General features: G+C 36.2%; 2 protein-coding genes across 6 annotated transcripts in view; one reads left to right on the forward strand and one right to left on the reverse strand.

Moving 5' to 3' along the window:
* Positions 1-22,679, reverse strand: part of LOC136852341 (uncharacterized) — a 60,033-nt gene that overhangs the window by 21,963 nt on the left and 15,391 nt on the right. For all 3 annotated transcript variants that reach the window (XM_067126911.1, XM_067126912.1, XM_067126913.1), the window contains exons 3-4: positions 10,267-10,387; positions 4,444-4,595 (exon numbers count right to left, since the gene is read on the reverse strand). The gene's annotated coding sequence lies outside the window, so the exon portion shown is untranslated. The remainder of the gene's footprint in view (positions 1-4,443; positions 4,596-10,266; positions 10,388-22,679) is intronic.
* Positions 48-20,710, forward strand: LOC136852343 (3'(2'),5'-bisphosphate nucleotidase 1). Of its 3 annotated transcripts, none has more exons than XM_067126914.1 (10): positions 102-310; positions 1,441-1,616; positions 2,501-2,594; positions 3,110-3,225; positions 3,552-3,600; positions 8,814-8,876; positions 13,711-13,810; positions 14,260-14,446; positions 15,498-15,661; positions 16,438-20,710. In XM_067126914.1, exons 2-10 carry the CDS (start codon positions 1,488-1,490, stop codon positions 16,532-16,534), a joined length of 999 nt encoding a protein of 332 aa, XP_066983015.1. In that variant the 5' UTR covers positions 102-310; positions 1,441-1,487; the 3' UTR covers positions 16,535-20,710. The 3 variants fall into 3 exon arrangements, with proteins under 3 accessions (XP_066983017.1, XP_066983015.1, XP_066983016.1); XM_067126915.1 differs by lacking the exon at positions 8,814-8,876 and adding an exon at positions 5,375-5,410 and having other exon boundaries at positions 106-310; XM_067126916.1 differs by lacking the exon at positions 8,814-8,876 and having other exon boundaries at positions 48-310.

Below are 22,679 nucleotides of genomic sequence, written 5' to 3' on the forward strand. Positions count from 1 at the left end.
TACTGAAACATACAAAAAATACACCCAAAACAATCTACTTCGTCCGAGAGTGGCAAGATGGCCGACTCAAGGGCACCATGTAGACATGTTTAGATCAATGTAAATAACCTTGCAGCTAATTTGCAGGGAGTTCGGTTTGTTTACATTCATGACAAGGCATAACGTAACGCATAACGCTGCCTATAACGTAACCCACTTACGTCCATTACGCAACGCTTCCAGACAGTGATGACGGTGTGACTCGTCTGGTGTGATTAGGGCATTCCGTATCTCGCTTTCGGGCATCTGGGCATCTCGCCGGGTCGTGAGGGTACGTTGGTTTATTGGAAAAACTGTTTATTGTTAGGTTTATTAATTAATGAGGTTGTAGAATGGAAGCTTCGGGTCCACGTTTCAAATGTTTGGTGTTCCTTGGGGGGGTTTTGGGGGTCCAGGAGGGGGCAAAAGTCAGGGCACGGCGCCCCTAATTGAGGTTAGGAAGGGAAGGTCAGGTTAGGTCAGGCGTCGGGTATTAACGTGGAAATTGACCTTTTCTGTGGTTATTTTTTGTCTCGACTGTAATTAACCCGTAATTAACCTCAGAACTCATTATATTATTGCTATCATCCCTGCAGTGTTATAGGGGAACTTTTGGTAAAAAGTGGGGTTTCCTTCACGGGGATCTGGGGGGCAGAGCCCCAGCTAAGTAACACGGCCTACTAGGTTAGGTTAGGTTAGGGAACGTTAGGTTAGTATAGTTCCTTTTATAATAGATTTCCTTAGCCAATCCCTTTGTGAACATATGGCTCCCTAATGTCTCTCGTATCCGTGGAACCGTTCCACACAGTCCGTGCAGAGCTATTACTTAGAAATACCGGCTTGGGGTTTGATTGTGAAAGTACCAGGACCAGGTCTTATTTTATTTGGCTGGGACGGTAAAATGCGTTTGGCTTTAAAGCCCATGAACGTGTTGAAGCGTTTCAAGAAATGGCAGATTTGCATATGAAATGCCTTTCGTGTATATCCTATTCTTGAAAAACATTTTTCCTACAGTTTCAAATACATCACTGTTGTAAGAGTAAACTACAGTAACATTCACGTCACGTGCTTCCACTCTGGAAGTGGAACGGGCAAGAATGGCTGTATCTGGACCACAGCGCGGGTATATGAACCATACCGTTTCGACTCCTTCTGAATGGTTGGTTTTAAAAAAAATCAGTAGTCCTAGGGCGTGACCTAGGTCAACTGGGTATATGACTGGCCGGGTTTAAATTACAGAACAGAAAAACAAAAAAGGTTGCAAAAGTGTGTATGAATAGCGCATGGTCTGCGAACTGCTTTCACTTCCCAAATTAACTTTGAGTAAATTTTAACATGCAGTAGTTATACATTTTTCCTTGATTAATTTACAACCTTATATACTGTAATACACTGTTGATATCTTCCTCTTCTATATTTCAGGAGCTGTATTTTGCTAAGGTTTAAGAAGGCACATCTGTTCTGTCAAAATGGCATTAGCTCAGAATATGCCTCTTTTGTCAAGGCTGGTGTCATCGTCGGTGGCAATTGCCAGTCATGCCGGAGGAATAATAAGGGACATTCTCAAGAAAGGGGAACTTGGTATTGTAGAAAAAGAGGTAAGAACCAAATCTGCACCAAGATATTGTAAATACATTGTATTTTGTTGTATTATTTTGTGATTGGGATGACAACTAATCATACAGTTTGTACAAGATAATGTGGCTAACACTATGTTAATTTGTGCATCCATAACTATGGTTTCACCAAGACTGTTTGCCACTCGCTAATCTCACTCATATTTGTGATCTGCTCTGCTCTGCCCGCTAATGAGACTTGTCTGCTACGAGCCTTTCGCACCACTCCCAGACTTCTCTTGTGCCTTGCTTAGCTCCTTCTACTCATTTATATGTGACTTATGCTCATAGAGTCTTGTCGCTCACTGACGCAAGGGCACACCTAGGCTTGCCATTCAACCTACCTGTTTGGTAGATAGCCTTTCAAAGGCCAATACAGATTTGGTCAATGACAAGTTATTGAAATCTACTGACACTTATTATCATCATAAACTTTTTTTACATCAGAGTTTCCCATTATGGGGTTAGACATACGAGTAAGATGAGGTCTCCACTCTTCTGTCCTTTTGCTAAACTTTCTTCGTCTCCTTTCTCCATGATTTTCTGCATCTTTCTAAAGGTCTTTGTCTTGCTACTAACATATCTACAGCTTTCCTGACCAGTTGTACTTTATCTCTTCTCATCAAATGTCCGAACCATCTACAGTACTGAGACTCATATTGGCATTATGTATTCTTATTTTAGTTCCCACTGCTTCATCTCTCCTTTGTTAAGTGGTTCACACCACTTTTGTTAATGTTGAAGCTCACGGGTTTGTATTGAAAAAAATGTATTCTGTTTAATTGAGATTGTCTCTGTTCATGAATTGCAAACATCTGTTTAAATTTTAGTCATTTTTGAGAATGCTTATCTTTTTTCTTTTCCAGAATGCAAGTGATCTACAAACAGAGGCGGACAGAGCCGCTCAACGTTGCATAATAAGTTCACTAAATAAATGCTTCCCTAAGATTACTATAATAGGTACAGTACTGTATTTTATATTTTGAATTTTTACAAATTATTTTGCACTGCAGTAAGTTTGCATTTAATAAAAATATTTTACAAAAAATCTGTGTAGCCGATATGTTAAAACTTGGAGAAATACTGCAGTGCATTTTGACTTTTTACACTGTCAGGTACTTGTCCTCTTTCTCCAAGTGACTGTCCAGTTTCACTAACCTATCACAGCCTTTTTTTCCACTTATCAAAACAGATTGATTAGTGGCAACTTTGCATAATCAAAACAGATTGATTAGTGGCAACGTTGCATAAACACAAATGTGATTTTTTAGTACTTGATTGTTGGAAGCAGTTGGCCGAATCAAAGAGAAGTTACTGCCTTAGTAGTGATTGAATTAACTTAACTATTCTTATATTGTAGCAGTTTCTTACCAATACCTGTATTTTTGTTATAGAGTTAGTTTGAAGGATTTTGGTGTGCACAGGAGTACGATGTTTTTGTGATCACACTTTCTCTGTGACTGTAATCATTGCAGGGGAGGAAGGAGAGGAAGAAACACTAGATACCAGCGACAAAGTTTTTGATCCGGATGCAATGCCAGCGGTGAATGTCAAGTGTCCTTCAGAACTGTCTTCACTGGCTGAGGAAGAGGTATTTGTGACACCCACTCTTGGTTAGTGAATATTTATATTTAAAGATCTGAATTCTTGCTTCTTGGTTAAAACTGCCATGAATTTTTATGCTGAGAAAGCTCAGATATTATTTTTAGTTTCAGCCTCCATGCACTGCATGTAGTGTGGTTACTATGTAATTTGAACAGATTCCTGAATACAGCAGTAGGTTATTTAATGACGGTACTCCCTGATAAAGTTAGGGCAACAATATAAGTAAGTTTTTAGTCGTTCAAAAGGAATATATGGCTCATTCTTTGTGTATAAATTATGCCTCAGTTGTTTAAGACTTGTATACTTTTCCAGATTGTGGTATGGGTGGATCCACTGGATGGCACTGCAGAATATACACAAGGTATTGTGAAATTCATGAATTGCATAATTATTCATTAATTTTGGATCTGTTAGGCCTCCAATATACTGTACAGTGTAGTATTTCTTCTCAGTTAGTGATTCTCATTACTGCTAATGCAATCAGCTCTCAGGACCTGTAGAGTACTGAAGGCTAAAAATATCTCTAATTTAGAATACAAAGTGCAAAAACAACGCTTCATATTTGTTCATACTTAAGTGCAAAGTATTGTTTTACATGTGCTGTTCTTGTTGATAATGCGTGAGAATGTCTGTACATAGTGTGGATACAGAAAGAGAGTATACTGTACTGGGAGTACCTTGAGTAATTGGGAACCTGTTTCAGTGTTTACTGTATACTGCACTGCTGTATACACTCACTTACTAAAGAAGCTAATTTTGCTCTGCTAAGTGGTGAGAGGTAACCCTTCATCTCTCAGTCACTATGAATCTTTGCTCTAGTAAAGCAAGATCTATGCTATGTTATGCATACCGTTTACATGTAGTAATATGCCTCGCTAGTTTTGTGTCTGACTCAGGAGCAGGTAAATTGGTACAACAGGGATCAGGTATCGGTAGAGTCCAAAGCATTAGAAAGGTAGTGGCTGAAATGGAGGAAAATGAAGAGTGTTTTGAGTGAAACTGTTATGAGAGGGGGTGAAAAGTAAGGAGAAAGTTGACTTGTGATGTTGTTGAATTCTAGTAAGTGTTGTGAGACTGGAATGAGACTGGGTGAAAGGTAGCAAGAAAATTGACGTACGATGTTGCCTACTTCTACCAAGATTTATCAAAGTATGGAGACGTCATTGTAATGAGTGTGAAAGGTAGACTTGCACTTCCAACTTACCTTTTATTTGAGTTGGTTATCCAATGAAATACGCTTTTATCCAATGAAATACGCTTGAAGAAAGTAAATGGCGACAGAGCCTTGATTTCTCGAACTCAAACTTCAGTGAGTGTCCTCTAACGGAAGAACAGCTCCTTTTGATGTAGTCAGATCTGGAACATTTAGAATATTTTATTTAAGAAATGTCTTGAAGGTAGCTTAAATAAGAAGTAGACTGTTGTCAGCTAGAACTAATTGATACATTCCTCTGATCTCCTTACCAAATTGTTCCAGCATCATCTTATCTATGAAAAGTGCAGACATAAGTTTCTTCTTTTGATTGTGAGTCGCAAATAATGCCCCGTTTACTTTTTATACATGTCTGGTGAACAGTCAAGTCAAGCATTGCTTTAAAAAGGGTGTTCTGTTTTCGCCTTTGATTCAATTGACTGCTGCAGCTTTGCATTCTTGCAGTAAAAGCAATGTTAGCAAGTTAGAGGAAGAAATAAGCATGTTTAAAAATTCTTTACAGTAATCAATATGTGACTCTCCAATTGGTCTAGTTTTCTAGATCAACAGAGTAAGGCAGTTGTGAGTTAATGGTTTGTATCTATGCAACATGAAAATTATTGAGATGTTATATAATAATTTACTGCTCTCTACATATATATATGTACAATATTAAATGAGATAAATGTGTTAAGATTATAAATATATCATAAACATATACAGTACTGTATTAGAGATAGCAGAATATTTGAAATATGTCTTAGTAAACAGTCAAATTTAAAACATGACATTCATGCTACATAAAGTTTTCTAACATTGTTCACAATTTGTGTGACAAGTGGTGTTACGTTAATTGTGCCACCTTAGAAACGACCGTATTTTACGCGTAATGAACTCTGTTTGGTGAACGTCCTTAATACTGACTGTGCTTGTATGAATTCAGCCCACAGGTTAGGGGAACTACACCATCTTAGCCTGCGTGCGTTTGTTAAGTTTGTTTGCATTCGAGTTCATATTTCCATTCTAGTATTAATGTGGACATGCATTTTGTAGTTTTGTCATTTTTGTAAGTAGTGTTTATTTATATTATATATTGCTTCTTTGTGAGTAGATATTTTTTTTTATTATGAATACACAGAGTTTGCCTTTCTTTTTTTTTTGTAACCTAACATCTTGACTGACAGTCAGCTCGTATTACAGTGAGTATAGCAGATTATGTAGGAATTTAAAAAGCTACTGAACTTGTTCTTGCAGTGTTCTGTGTATCACTGATGTTTTTGTGGTATGGTTTTATTCTAGATGCATAACTGAGATAGCATAATGATAAACCAGGAAGAACTCCAGAACTTATTATTGAAAAAATTCTACTAGTCACTTTTCTCCCATTTTTATGAATCCTCATCTTTTCACTGTGGTTGCTCATTCATAAGTCATCTTTTTTTTCTCCTCTTTGTAGCATCCTTTTAATGTCTACTGTGTCTTTTACTTTTCATCCATGTCATCCTAGTTTTTTCCTCAAAGTTGTCTAACTTCCTTGAATATGTCATGTTCAGCTGTCACCAATCGTCAGAGAACCAAGTTTTTTCAGACAAAAAGAATAACCTGTTGGTCAAGTTGAAGGTTTTTTATCATTATTGGAGAAGGACGGGGGAACACAAGTAACCTTCCAGTTAAATGGAAAAATGAATATTTTTATATTTGGTCTTACTGTTCATTGTGATTTTGTATTATGTTATCTGATAAATTTACAAATGAGAACTTCTCTCATAAGCTGCTCTTGTAACTTGGCTGTGAAACTGATAGGCCACGTGTGGCTGCCCAATAACATTAGTTTGTTATTGTATTTGCTCCTACAGTCATTTACAATTCATGTTTTTCCCTACAAAATATTGAATGAAGTATTAAAAATATTTTACTACATTTCGTATATTATACGAACCATTGTCTAGGTAGCCTATTTTTTTTTATTGCACAGAGCATTGGAGACAAGGTAATACATTTGAACGACGGTTTGAGTTGTGTGGCAGCTTTTATCTCCAGTTATTGCTGGAAATGAATACAAGTTGTCTAGCGAGAAATCACTTCCTTTTGGATTGTGTGAAGTTTGCAACACTTTACTTGCTCTCTGAACGCTTACACTCCTTGGAGTATATTTTTCTTTTCGTACATTCACTTTCATTTGTAAATTTAGTAGTTTTTCATTAATTTTTTGTATGTAGTAGCCACTGTGTTTTGTTTATTACTTTTTTTTGGCCCTCCTTCATCTTGTAGGGTTATTTTGTAAGTAAAGGGTAATTTCTCATGAAAATTAGTTACTACTTCTACCTTCTTCGCCATGTACCAGGGAGACTGAAAGCTTTACAGTTATAGGTATTCTGCTTGTAGGATATTCTACTCCACCATTGTCTTCTTATAACATTTCCTCTCTGGGGAATAGCCCTGCAGCTTTGTAACAGTAACGAGGTTTCCCGTTCATCTTTTCGGGGGTCATGCAATGGGTCATTCGTATGGTTTCGAAGACAAAAACTTGTGTCCTGTCCCTTGGTCTGTCTGTCCCAACCACTGTAGATGTTTGCTTTCCATGAAGTAACAAACTTATTAAATTTAAATCTCTGGTCAGAATTCTTTGCTCATTACTCTCTCTGGTCTTGTGTGATGATTTAATTGTAGCAGTTTCATATGAGGTGGTTTTAGTTGGCATATTGCCTCTGAAATCCCCTGTGGAAGGGGAAAGTTTGGATGGTGAGTGCAAGGGGAAAGTTTGCATGGTGAGTGCATTGTGGCCTAACTTCCAAAATGTCCACTTATTAGCACCCTCTGTCAGAAGGGCTTGTCTGAAAACTATTACCACTAGAAAACTGATTGCCTTGTCGCAGAGACTTAGTTAGAGATTTTCTCTCTCATCTGTCACACAATGTTTTTGCAATTACTGCATATTTTTGTTTTGTGATATTTTTATTTATCCTGGACAACACCTGAACTCACAATCACACTGTATGTACTTTAGTGAACATGGAGCAACTACTTTCCTTGAGACTGGCTTGCATACTACTGATGCCTGTTGCTTGTGGAGGGCATATATCACCTTGCTTTTGACTATCGTACACAAGTACCAACATCATTTGGCTTTTACCATTACATCATTTCTCCTGATAATTCTCTGATTTGGGAAAATTTCCCATTGTTATGGGGTTCTGATGTTATTAGAAATGGATTATTTTTAAGGGGGAGAAACATTACTCAGGGATTTTGTACCACCTTTCAGGTTAGAATGATAATGTAAGGTCATGAGGTGCTGTCTTGCCATTGTTCATGAGCCTATTTCTCATTTGTCAGGTTTCTAGATTGTATTACATAACAGGGAGATCACAGATGATACTCTGGACAGGTTGGGAACAATCAGAATCATTGAAAGACCACGGGAAAAACATTCTGTCGTTTGAAGGATATTTTTTGTGGCTATAGCGTGAAACGAAAAAACTTCATTGTGTTGGGAATCACAGTGAAAGTTGACAGCTAGGAAGTGAGAAGTTTTTAGTAACTTGCACTGACATAATCATTAATGGTCCTGTAATAGTTGTAAGTGAAGAAAGAACTGTAGTTTCCGTGGTATATGAAAGAGTTCCGTAGCCATTTGTAAGCCTTCTTTGAAATGTTGAAGTAGTTCTTTTAAATGTTAAAGTACTCATGAACCTTTGCTTGGATGGTTGTTGGGTTGAAAGTTCATATCTATTTGGGGTTTGGGGCCTTGGGATTTCTGTATGGTAATGATATGTATGCTACAGAATACTGACATGTTGAAAAATAATACTCAGACTTTTGATGTGTTTAGTGATTTGGGATTTCTTAAAGTTTGATATATGTGCAAAGCAAACTGTTTGTGCTTGTCTTATAACAAAGTATTTGGATCACACATTGATTGTATATCCTTTAAACTGTAATTTAGTCAGATTTATGCTGTATTTACTGTTTTGGTGTAAGAGATGGGAGGCTGTAACATCTTTGAATATGTTGAAGTATAATTATATTAAAAAGAATAAAAGCCATCAGGAGCTTGTAAGTAGAGTATTATGCTTTGAAAAGTAAATGGAAATAGCCAATATGACTTATTTAAAATGCAATGGTTTCTATTTTATTGTAGGAAGTAAAACTGGAGAGGTATTTAAAGCTGTCAGTGCTGAAAGCGATTCATCCAGTATATTCTGGGTGTAAAGTTGCATCTGCCTCTGAGTTTTCCATCTTGAATATTTTCTTATTTTTGCTATTTCATGACTGACTGTTTTCATTATGTTAACTCATTCTGATGTATAGATTTCACTTGTACTCATCTCAACTGCTGCGGCTGTAATTTGACGCTTATTTTTTCCAACTCCCTTTGCAAGCTTTCGAATGCCTTCAAAGTGGTCACCAGGGAGTTTGTAAGACGCTTGAAACGACTTGTGCAAGTTAGTTAGGTTGCTTTATACCTCTCGAGCATCTCCTCGTTGATATGTTCTACATTATTTTTTTTGCTGATGCGTGCCTTATCCCTTTGATTTTAATAGTATTAGTAGACTGTGTGTTTTTCACCTTCAATATGAGGCTGCAGAGTAGACAATTTCAAGCTCTGTTATGTGGCTAGACAACCCTTACACACACACACACACACACATACACATGTTGTGAATACTTTGAGTAGTTCTTTCACTGGGTTGAGGTGATGCACTTTGTAATATGGAGTTGAGCACTTACTGGTTTTAGCAGTAGCACTTATGAGTGTGAGACGATGCACTTAGATTTGCAAAGAGTAAAATGCTTACACTGTAGTTGAATTTAGTTGGTATCAATTGCTTACATTATGTAAACTATCTTGATATTACTGACAGTCCGGCCTGTTGGTTAAGTAGAGCATTTGATTAAGATTGTTTCCGATAATGTATGTTCTTAATTTGAAATAGCAAAGTCATAAATATGTAAGGATCTCAATGTCTAGGTCATAGGCTTATAATGCATCCTGAATAATTCAGTAGTACTGTGCTTCATTTTAAAGTTTACTGACACCAATATAAACATTGTTTTAATTATGCATTAGTGTACCGGTACAGCTGTAAGAAAGCTGTGCATTATCGAAGTGACACCTCAGATGTTGGAATGCTTTCACAAGTACAGGATTCGAGCCTGTGATGGTATTTTCTCTCTGCAGAAGTGTCCATTCAAAATCAGTTTGAAGACTAATGGCTATAATCACTCATTCAAAATCAGTTTGAAGACTAATGGCTATAATCACTCAACACTAACCTTGGACACTCAGATACATGATAATATGACTTAAGATAACTGGGACAAACATGAGAGGTGAAAGTCTGACAGACAATGGTGTCATTGGAGAGTTATGTAACCGTACAAGTTACATAAGTGTGGATCTTTTCCTCCATTTTAAGACTCGTGCTACTATGCGTAATTTCTATTGTGTCATTCTCTTACAAATTTCTATTGTGTCATTCTCTTACTCATGGGATTATATTACATGATGAAGGCAGGTGTTTACTGTACTGTTTGTCTTGCTAAATACGTAACTGTAGAATTGTTGGGTTACTATGATCGGTTAGATTCTGTTTGTAATCAAGACACTCACCAGTATCTTAGTGGTGCAGATCATTCTTCTCTAATGGTCTAATTTTCTGAATGGAAATAATTTGAATGTAGTACCAAAGTGTAGTACCAGTAAGTGATACAAATAAATCAAAGACTGGGTTCTACATACAGATGTTTTTCATCAGTTGATGAATAGCAGTTGGCAAAGTGGACTAATAATGAGGTATCCAGTTACATAACAGATCACAACCATGGACTCACCTGTCTCTTAAGGGCCGTTGGACACAGCAGTTGTGGACCAGACGTTGCTTTTAGTCTATTCTTCGGTTTTTCGTGGATTGATTCCTCTCTAGCTACCACTTTAACAGCAAATTGGCTCATCCTGTAGAGAAAACAGAAAAATATTCCTCTTATTGATGTGCAAGAATTCTAAACTCTCTCTCTCTCTCTCTCTCTCTCTCTCTCTCTCTCTCTCTCTCTCTCTCTCTCTCTCTCTCTCTCTCTCTCTCTCTCTCTCTCTCTCTCTCTCTCTCTCTCTCTCTCTCTCTCTCTCTCTCTCTCTCTCATTTTGGAAGGTTCATTTAAAGAGAAACTTCTGAATACTTAACCTTAGAGCAACAGTAGGATAAAAGTAATTCAAACCTCTAAATTGGCATATGGTTTACTGAAGGAAACTTCTCAAGATTTTTTGTGACATTTTAAAGCTTACTTATTTTTTACTATCGAGTGGATGGAGGTATCTTTAAGTATTGTGATTTCATCCCCCTGAATAATTTGGGTCTTGTACTGCTTCCTAATTTGGATTTTTATATTGCAAAGCCTGTAATTTAAGGAATCTTCAGATGATCACCAATTTCTCATGATTTATATAATTTAGATTGTTCTCTCGGGTCTTTTATTAAGTCAAGCTTACTTCTAGTGCATTTCTGCACGGGTATTGTTAGGTCAAACTTTTAATATGGAAGTTCACGTTGTTGCAGGTTTTTACGTTGTCACATTTTGTAGTTCCAGTAGCCATTTTGAGAACTCGAGATCAGTTATTACAAAAGAAAAAATATAAATTAATAAATAAATAGGTAAAACTATAAATAAATTTGTAAAATACAACGTGAATTGCTTTTAGGGTAGTAATGCATTGCATCTTCGCTTGAAGGAAATGTGATACAGTGAGCAGCGTAAAAGTTGTAAATAGGAAATATGGTCGTATCAGTAATCAACCGTTTAGATTTAAAAAGTAATTTGGTAAAAGTTTACACACAATTAGGAAGACTGTCTGATCAGGCGTTATGTTATTATACAAGAACACATTGACACACATCAGTTCATTAGACAAAGTTATCTTGAAGTTATTTTGATCTAATTTTGTTGACAACATTTCTCACACTATTCATCAGTTCTGAGCTGTTTAGATCCCCTAAGCATGTGATTGTGTATTTATTCAAGTAATTTTTTTGTTGCAGTGTTTTGTTGATTTCTTAATTTTTTTAATTTTGCATTTAAATGGTTTGCACGTTTCCTCTGGATATTGATATTGATTAGTCAACTCTTTATTTGTTTGTTCATCACACATAGATTACTCTGGAGTTGGTGAATATTCTCAGATACCTGAATAAAGTTAACTGCAATCAACCCTCAGTGTTGTGTGGTGCAGTGTTTATAGATCAGTACATTTCCCGGTAGAAAAGAGGTCAGCATATTCCATGTTATACTTTTGTTTTTACCTCATGAAAGGATAAAATTGTAGGGTGCTGTATCTACCGTTCAAATTCTCAACATTTTTTGACTAGCTTTTCTTTCCACGGCTTGTTGAGAGTCAGAATAGTACACTGCTTGTACCCCAGTGATTGCTAACTTCAGTTTTGGGGATCATTTTCTTTCTCGGCTGATAGTCGAGCACGCTCAAAATTGCGAACATGTTCCAACATTTTGCATTTTATGTCACTGTTCGTATCTTCATTTTGTAATGTAGGGAGTAAGTGTACTAGTGTTTGAATGAATATGTAAACACTAACCAGAATTATTCTTGAGACTTTTAAAACTAGAGTATTTTCAATTTTTATGATGCGTATACTCTTATGGTGTATACTTCCCAAGCAAGAGCATGTGTTCGTTAGACCTACGTGTTGAGGTCTTGCTCTTTACCGAGCAACCAAGTTCCTGTCACACTGGAGTTGACTTTTCAAACCTTTCCATTTTACCATAATTTGAAGATACAGTCACGAGTATTACTGTAGTGGTCTGTAGACAATGGTTTAATTTATTCCTCATTAACTAATTGATGTTTCTTGTGTCTGTGTTTTTGTGTGAATACATGTTTACCAGCAAGTGCAAGAATTCTGTATTTTTATTAATCATGTTTTAATTTACAAATTTTTAGTGTGTTTTAAGAATATATCAGTTATTTGCAAGTAATCTGAAATTTTGTTCTTGAATTTCTTAACTGTAAAGCTGCAAGTCACCTGAGTTGATGACGAATATTAGGACAGTTTGTTAGCTTTACTTTGTGAGATCACAACAGTCTTTTGCCTTGAACTTTACGAATTATTAAGAAATTAAATTTGTTATAACGTTAATATGCCAGGTAACCATCTTTTTAAAGTTTTCTCCTGTGGATAAAGTACAGTACAGTATTCTTGATGCTTTAGAGTTATTGTACTTGCATTGACATGCAGAAAGTTAATCACTTTCCAAGAGTAATACAAAATGATATATTCTTGAAAAGTATTTTTGAATTGTTTGTTCCATTAGATTTCTTTATGCATGTGACCCTTTTTCTTGAGGTTTTTTGTGTCATGTATATTCTCAAATGATTTAAGGCAGTCCCTGGTTTACAACGGGGATTCCGTTCCGACGCCGCGTCGCAAACCGAAAATCGTTGTAACCCGAAATATAGTCGAAAATCGTAAGAAAACCTCACTTTCAATCCTTTAGATGTCTTGAAAACAATGTAACTTGCATTTTTATTAAGTTTTTCATAAAAAAACTCAAAATTTTTACCATTCTGATGTTTTCGAGCCACATTTCTTCCGTCGGATTGGCTTCGTAACCCCGGAACATGTGTTGCGGCCCGGGAAATAATTTTTGATGAATATATTTGAAGAGCATTGAAAGCTCGGAACGTCGTAAGCTGAGTCCGTCGTAACCCGGGGACTGCCTGTATTGTTGTTTTACAGCACAGTGATTTAATTCTTCAAGTAATTCAACAACTGGAAAACCGATCTTTGTTGTGTATTAAATGTTTTGGAGAAGAACAATTGGTAATTTTTAATTTATTGGTCAGAAGCAAAATACCCTTCACTGATAGTAACTACTGCCTTATGTAGTTATAATCTTGGATTTAAAGTGGGTGACACGCAGATTCAGTAAAGACGAAAAATCTGCTACCCAAAGGAATGAATTTTTTGTACAGTAAATGATATGTATGTGGAAACAAATTTCTGAAAATGAATTTATCAAATATAATTAATGAAATTAGTCTTTTTGAACTTTTTTGAACTCTTTGAACCAAAGTGTAAAGCTAGCTAAGGCAGTGGTTCGTCCATTGTTCAAACATGGTTTTGATTTTTGCAGTGTCAGCATTTTGTTGTGAAAATAGTGCATAACTTGACTCTTATTAAAAATTGCAAGATAAAGTATAAAACATATTTTTGAGATAGATATTCCAAGTGATTTAGAAATGATTTGGCTTTCATCTGTTAATTTCAGGTCTTCTTGATCATGTTACTGTGCTCATTGGCATAGCTCACAGTGGGAAAGCCATTGGAGGAATTATTCACCAGCCATATTTTAATTACCAGACTCCAGGGTAAGTATTTTTTTATGTTTTTCTTGATGAAAGTGTTGTAATGAGAAAATTTTTATGGTTTTTAAGTTTCCTTGACCTTCCCATCTGTATGTAGACATGATCAGTAGTAAGCTATTAGTGCAGGTAGATGTTTATCAAAGCCTCCTATTTATGACATTTATGTACAATGAACTTGGGTGTTGTACTGCCAATGTTCGCATAAGAATGGTGCTTTTCAGGACAGCTGGAAATAGAACATTTGTTTTAATGACAAGGTCTTTCACTTTCAGAGCCCATTTCAGGCAGTAAGTACACTATTAAAGATTGAAATTATTGTATTTATGTTCTCTCAGCTTTGCAATTCTCCCTAAATTATTGCATGTGTATTCTCTCAACTTTGCAGTTCTCTTTCAGAAGTGCAGATTGAAATTACTGCATTAAATTCTCTCAACTTTGCAATTCTCTTTCAGAGGTAAACTTGGTCGCACAGTATGGGGTGTGGTTGGTGGCGAAGTCGGAGGAATGCCGCTAACGTCACCTCCTGAAGGCAAGCTAATTGTCACTACTACAAGGTCCCATTCTTCAAGCACAGTCAACGACGCCATCAGCGCTGTGTCTCCAGATGAGGTTCTTAGGGTTGGAGGAGCAGGGCACAAGGTAAGATTTGAATGTATGGGGTATTGTAAACAGTTTGTTTCCAGAATTCACGGGAGCCAGATTCTTAGGACTTGTACAGTTGAAAATTCCATATTCATTAATATTCTTTCATAATCATTTTCTAAATAATTTTACGACAGCTTTTCCCTTCATGGGGTTAGAAGTACAAAATGAGTTCTCTCAATTTCTCTTCATTCTTTTCTGTCCTGTAATCATCTATTCCTGAACTCCCATCAGGCCTAGGTCATCATCTATCCCTTTTCTCCATGATTTCTTGGGTCTTCCTATAGGTCTTCTGCTACGTCCCTATCTGTTGCTTTTCTGACTAGTTTTTTCTCATTCGTTTTAATCACATGTTCAGACAGCCTTCCCTGAGATCTCATTCCTCTTTCCAGCCTCTAGTTTTTTCTCATTCGTTTTAATCACATGTTCAGACAGCCTTCCCTGAGATCTCATTCCTCTTTCCAGCCTCTTGTTGCTACACCTCTCCACCAATTCCTTATTCCTATTGAAGTCAATGGCATTGTTCACATATATCTTTTTATCAAGACTTTGAATCAGTCTACACTTCTTATTTGTAATACAATCATTCCACTGTACTTTGACCATGAATCTTTAACATTTTTTGGTCACACCTCTCTTCAAAGTCCCCTCTTTCATCGTTGCCAGAGCTTGTGTTTGCATTGTATGGAGTAGCAAAGGCATTCTTTCCATTTCTCAGTGAGGAGATCGTAGTATAAGTCAAGTACTGTATCCCTGTGTTTCTGTATACACAAGAAGCTGATTTTCTTTAGATGGTGCATAATGGCAGTTTTAATGAACTTGTACCAGTATACATAAACAGTTCAATGAATGTTGTGTATGGAAACAGTAAAGTTATGAAATAAATTTACCTTAAAATGTTATTTTAGCTGAAATTTTAAAAGATTTTTCTTACATTTATGACTGTTGTTATTGTGACTCTAGTCTACAAAAGTCAACTAATAACACACACACTTAAGTTTAATTTACCGTTTTTTATGCACAATGGCTTTGTTTCCCCTTTTCTTAGGTGATGTTGCTTCTCGAGGGAAAAGCTCACTTATACGTATTTGCAAGTCCTGGCTGTAAGAAATGGGATACATGTGCTCCCCAGGCAGTTTTAGAAGCAGCTGGTGGAGTTTTGACAGACATCAAGGGCATTCCAATCCCTTATCATTCAACTGCTCCTCACAGGTATGTGTCATCAAATTGTAGATCGCAGATGCTTCTCTTAATGGGATACAAATGGCATGGAATATAAAATTTAGGCCAAAAGCCAAGCGCTCGGACGTACGAGGTCATTCAGCTCTGAAAGGGGAATTGGGTAGAAAGATTTTGAAGGTGTAACGGGAGGAAAACCTCGCACTTACACTGTGAAACAATTGATAAGAAAGGGTGGAAAGTAAGATGGAGGAAACAGAATACGAACGGAGGTACAGTAAAAGGAATGAAAGGTGTTGTAGCTATGGGCTGAAGGGACATTGCCAAGATCCTTAAGTAGTGCCTACAGTGCACTGCGTGAGGTGCACTGAAGGCAGTACCCCTCTACAGGGGTGCTTCTCTCAAGTAACAGCTAATACACTTTAAATCCAGTCTCCTGAGAGTGCTCTTGCACAAATATAGATCTAGTTTTTCAAATGTGTCTCATTGTACTAAGGAGGATTATAGATCTGCTGAAGGTGTAAAAAAGGCCTTTTCCCTTGATGTAGGTATAGGAGTGGCCACAGATGTTGGGTATCTGAATATGAGTATACTGTATCTTCCTGAGGAGTATTGTAACTGTTATACATGAAAAATGAATTATTTTATAATAGTACAGTATATTTTGTGTCCTGAATGCCTAGAACTTTCTTTCTGAATGCACAGAGCTTTCTTAATATTTTGTTTTACATTTTGGTAATGATATTGTATATTATCATACAGTGTATGTGTAATCATTGTCTAACTCAGTGGTTTTTCTTTCATCTTAGAAATTCTACTGGGGTGCTGGCATCAGCTGCCGGAATTCCTCACAAGGAGTTTGTAAACAAGATTCCACAGCACGTCAAAGACAATTTAAAGGCCTAAATAGTTATGTAACCACCTAGATGTACACAGGTCATCCATTGCACTTTTAATTTTGTTTTTTGTAAGTTTATTTTAAGAAAGTGGGATTCTGGCTTCTCTTGTATATGATGTTAATTATTTGTACCATTACTGTTGATACGTCCCTGCTTCCCTCTGTGTCAGACTCTGAAATGGAAGTCAGTTGGACTCGGCGTCTGATTGCGTCCTGTCAAGCATCAGACTATTAGGAAATAAATCATTTTGAGATACAATATACAGTATCACGGATGGCATTATTATTTTACAATTTTAGCCACACTATTTTAGTTTGATCAAATGATAGGTTTAAGAAGTTCTCTATTTTTGTTGTTATTTCTTGTTTCCACGTATGGTATTCTTCATCACGAGGTGAATTTAGTTTCTGTGATTAGTGGAAGGAGGTGCTAATTAAAGCTACCATTTTACCCAGGTTGTGTTATGCTATGCAGCTATGAGCTTGTCCCGACAGATTTTGTCTTGTTATAGTGTATGTTTCACTAATTTCACTACTTCAGTAAATCAATCTACTGCAATTAAACATTTTTCTTCGCTGTAAAGGTATGACTATCTGCTATAGTGTTATAGAGAATGAGATTAATACACATTTTCATGTACAAATTGCCACACACACATGTTCATCTGTGCACACGACGAAATAACTGTACATATGAAAAGTCAAATTTCAAAACATTAATGGTAATATATGCATAAAATTGTTAATACAAAACATGACTTAATTCCAGTTGGGAATGTAACTTACCTGTACAGTAAGTTGAGACTATCTGTAAATGTAAAACTGTAGATAGGAGTATGGTAAGTATCAGGAAGCATTTTATGAAAAATGTTAATGTGCATTTACATTCGAAATAAGCACAGCACTTCTATGTGCTTCAATGTGTCTATAGCAAGGGTACCTCCCACAAGATGCTTAAAGCACATTACAGCAGAATTGCCAATCCAGTATTAGGTATGATGTTTTTGTCCCTTAATTAGAGTTCAGCATTTTAGTACGATTACGGAAAAATGCAGTTTTATTCCATGGGCTTATATACTGTGCAACAAAACTTTGAAGTAAATCTGATTATGTATATTTTACACATTTGTGAGATACCTGCACTGTAGAGATGGACCACATTTGGTGTTCCTTGCGCAGCGTTGTGGGTGGTACTATAGATTTTTTCCGGTGTCCTTTTGGGGTCTAGATGTTGATCTTTATTTTACACTTTGTCAATTCTGTTTGGCTTCTCCCGACCTGACTGTCCCATAGCTTTTACCATGTGTTGCTTTATTTCTCATCCTTTGTTCGCGAACAAAACTTTTGGCCCACCCACATGAGTCTGGAAGTGTACCTCCTTGGTTTGGATATGATACTTTATACTGTTATAATGCAAGATACTGAAATTACAAATACATTAAAGTAATTTAGTCTATTTCACAGTACCACTTGGGCGCTAGAGTTGTCATATACTTTGCATTATATATACCTAGAATATGTCGTAAAAAGTGATGGGGAAGCTGGTAGGCTGAATAAAAGATAGTTTATATATCTTAGGGGAGAAAGAACTGGTTATGTCCATATTACCTGTTATTTTAATGAAGATTTAATTGTCTCAGAAAAGAGAAGGGATGTTAGATATATTAATTCTTATAAGTATATATTAATCTTGTAAGTAAAGTCTCTATACTTGTGATTATAATCCTGTAAGGTTTAAACTGTTGATGTAGGATAACTTTCATAGAATTGGTTCTGTGATACGAGGTAACATGTTAAAGTATTTACTTTTATTAATGTACCATTGTGAACATTGACAAGATTCTAACAAATTCTATCATGTTTTCAAATAGCTTTTTCATTTAATATATGGTATTTGAAGGCCTAATGACAAGTTTTTGTACAAGTGAAGTCAGTTTTAAGAAATATTTTGAACCTATCTTTATTTGTGTCCAGAAACTTATAATGAGGGTTTAGATTACCTGGCCCTCATAAGTTATCTAGCATTTGAGTACAGTGTAACACATTCAAAAGAATTTTTCCCATCATCTGTCTTGAAAAAAGAACTGTACTAATGTCTAGTCATTTTTATAATAACAAAGATTGTTGTCTGTTGCAAACTTCTTTGTGAAATTGCGTTTGTTACTTTAAACAAAAATCCAGGGTTGAGTTTTCATATTAGCCATGAATGGTGTTCATACTAGCATTGCTTGCTGAGTAAGAGGGTTAAATAATATATATGTGCTTGTTTAACTGTGTCCAAATATATAGTGCTGCATCTTAAAAGACCGAGGATTTTGATCATATTTTTAATACTTCTCTGCAGCAACTAAAATTGCTGTCAACCTGTACTGACAGTAAAAAATCTTTTGATCTAAAACAAAGGTTCTGATTTATAGGCTTACAGAATTAAGGATTATTCAGTACTGTACTGGGAAAAATGTATTTATTTCCTGGGGTACCTTATGGAAATTATAATCATTGTCTTAAGACATTTTCAAAATTTAGTTTTTACTTTTAGTATACATTTGAATGCCAGTATCTGTCATCTGTAAGCTTGGCATCATTGCCTGGACGTAGATGTGTAAAAAAAATCAAATAACATGGTTGATAAGTTCTGGTTTTCTTTCTATTGATCATGGATTGTTCCATACAAATACCTTGGGATTTATAGTAATAATGGTACAGTGTAGTAGGTTCAAATGATGTCATCATATTGTACACCATTATTAATTATGTAGTTCATGTTTAGTTAACATATTTTTCTTTAAGTTAGAGGATCTATCTGAATCCAGAGGACCTATCTGAATCCAGTCTTTCAATGGACACTTTTCTTATGAATTTGTGGATACCCATGTACAGATCTATAATGTATTTGTTTCCACTTTCCTAACAGTGACGCACTTGCTTTATAAAGTTTATTTTTTTTAAGAAAGGAAGATCTTTTTGTTTTCTGGGCGCTGTGTGTAGTAATTTTGTTAATATCTTCAAAGTTAAGAGATTTATTTGAGGCACATCCCACTTCCCACCAACTTATAAATACAAACCGCAGGAGTTTAAAAGTTACCAAAGAAAACTTGTGCTTTATGGATGTTACTATAGAGGTAATAAAGACGATTTTTTTTTCCAGCCGACTGCCATTTGCTGTTTGTCCCTCAGACGTGTTTAATAGAAAGTGTGATACCGCAACTACGTTTTGAATGACGTACTTTATATCCGCTTACACGAGACCAGTGGATCTTGGCCTTCCACACAACTTTGTATGTCTGCTTTGCTAAATGCAGGAATGACAATGAACTTTGATAACCTCGAATATTTTTATAGGAATGTAAACGAAGAAGACTCTTTCTTAGATACGTGATCTTTCGTATAGTGAAGAATGAATGTCTTAAAATCTTACAGTTAGGCATAAGTAAAGAGGAAATCTTGTTAATTTTGAAGTCCGAACATCCCGAATGGTTTGTAATTTTACATGAAGCTTTATTTAAGTCATCTTTAAGAGCCTGGCTTATACCAAATTGTGTAGAGTAAGCTTGTAAATTGATTACTAACAGATGTATATTTGTTGTAATACATCCATGGATTGTAACAGAAAAATTAAGGAATGACAAGTGTATTTGTGTTCATTGCTTTCTGTTCACTGACGTATGTAATAAAGTGATTATGGTACCATTTAATAAGTTACAGACTATCTGTCAGTGCTGAAATGTCTATGCTGTAATTTTTATTCATTGCAGATGTTACAGATTGATTACGGTTATGTAATTCTTATGGGATTAACTTTTTGTGCCTCCAACTTTACGGCTATGGTTTGATATTTGCCGAAACCATATCAGGGCCTCAGCACAATGAAATTCCATGCTCTCATAAGTACGAAGTACTGGGCAGCTAAGTGATAAAGTAGAGAGAAACTACTTAACAAACCACTTAATATATGCACATCCTTCATTGCCAGTTTTCAACGGAATGCAGCGTTGAATTAAAAACGTCATTCAGGAATGAATGGAACGTGCCTTTTATTGTCATGTTCTTGTAGTAACGTACCGCTGTTGCATACCACCGAGGGCAAATTTGGATACTTTAATATAGTTTTACGTTGTTACCATTATTTGTTGGGTGTTGAATGATGTACGTATATTTTATATTATAAAGTTTAGTCCTAAAGACTGAGTTTTTTATGTATCCTTTGAAATGGCGTAAACTCGGACACTTGACGTCAGCTTTGAAATTTAGTTACTGTAATGAATGTCTGTGAAGGTACGAAAAATAGTTTTATGAAAAAACTGGAATTATAAGTCAAAATATTTGGACAAAAGACCAGTCCAATGTGAAAATTGCTCAAAATATGGACGTACTGTGCTGAAAAGATGCCACATTCACCCTAAAAGGGATTACTGTGGTTCAGATGACTACTCAACTGTATGGAATGCTGTACTGTAATATTCGTAATAAATGAATTCCCGTAGGGGGTTAGTGCCGTCGGTGCACCTCACAGGGTTCACTGTAAGCATTACTGTGGTTCTTTGCAGCGTCCCTTCCGCCCCTGGCTGCAACCCCTTTCATTCCTTTTACTGTACCTCCTTTCATATTCTCTTTCTTCCATCTTACTTTCCACCCTCTCCTAACAACTGATTCGTAGCGCAACTGCTTTGAGGTTTTCCTCCTGTTACACCTTTCAAACCTTTTACTGTCAATTTCCATTTCAGCGCTGAATGACCTCATAGGTCCCAGCCTAGCTTGGCCTTTGGCCTAAATTCTAAATTCAATTCAATTCAGTGAAAATAAATAAATAAAAATAATATTCCCGGAATGATCACATGGCGTAAACACGCAGAAGTAGAGAGAGAGAGAGAGAGAGAGAGAGAGAGAGAGAGAGAGAGAGAGAGAGAGAGAGAGAGAGAGAGAGAGAGAGAGAGAGAGAGAGAGACCCGTGCAAATAATTGTTTCCACACTGGCACTTTCTGTTTTATGCAGAGTGAATTAAACCAACGGCAGTTTCACCGTTGCTGGTGACATTAATTAAAATAGCCATCACACACTGCCTTCCTCTTTTTCATTACGTTTGCGTGCATGCCCAGCTCTGTAGCAATATAAATTTATATATATATATATGGAGTCTACAAAGCGCTGTAAAAATGGGGGAAAGAGTTGTGCGTTGGGGAATTCGCAGAATCTTTTGTGCCTTGTGACGATGCTTTGGTTTGGGAAGTAAATTGTTTCTTTGCGTGCTTACTTTATTATTGTATGTTGCGTGTCCGAATTTGCAAATGCTTGATATGATTGAATGTACTGAAATGAAGATGTTTCATTCCACTTCTGATGGTGTATTAATTTTTTCGCTTCTGATTGCGTATTACTTTTTTTTGACAAGTTTATTAGAGGAATATATTTCTGGTGATAAAAATTCATTTCTCATCATAATGTGGTTCGGATTCCACAATAAGCTGTAGGTCCCGTTGCTACGTAACCAGTCGGTTCTTAGCCGCGTAAAAATAAATCTAATCCTTCGGGCCAGCCCTAGGAGAGCTGTTGATCAGCTCAGTGGTTTGGTTAAACTAAAATATACTTAACTTTGACAAGTTTATTTAAATATTTCCACCAGAAAATATTGAAAATTAAGAAAAAAATGAAGCAAATATTAAGGGGGCAAAATCATTATATTCTACAAAAGAAAGGCTTTCGTAACAAAGGTTGCCAAATCTTCAGGGACTGAAGATGCAATACAAATTCACAGTCTCATGTTAATGTATTGCACTCTATGATTCACACACACATATGCATGAGAGAGAGAGAGAGAGAGAGAATGATTTCACCTCGGCAGGATGGTGACACTGAGACAGGAAAGAGAGAGAAGCAAAAGTGATAACATACAGATGCAGACAAATGAAACTATTTACAGCCCACTGCAACTGCGGGAAGTAAATAAAATGAGTGCCATAAAGGAAAAATGATGGCCCCAGAGATATTGCTGGACGCTACGTACAACAAATAAAACGCGACAAAAATCGGATGATGAAAAGTACCCATAAAAAAAGTACGATTTATTGAGCCTCGTGATTGAAGGCTGTTGTGTGGGAGTTGAGAGGAACACTGCGTTTTGTTGTGGGGTTTTTGGTATGAATTTGGGTATACTGA

The sequence above is a fragment of the Macrobrachium rosenbergii genome, chromosome 25 (genome assembly GCF_040412425.1).
Source record: "Macrobrachium rosenbergii isolate ZJJX-2024 chromosome 25, ASM4041242v1, whole genome shotgun sequence".
Lineage (NCBI taxonomy): Eukaryota > Metazoa > Arthropoda > Malacostraca > Decapoda > Palaemonidae > Macrobrachium > Macrobrachium rosenbergii.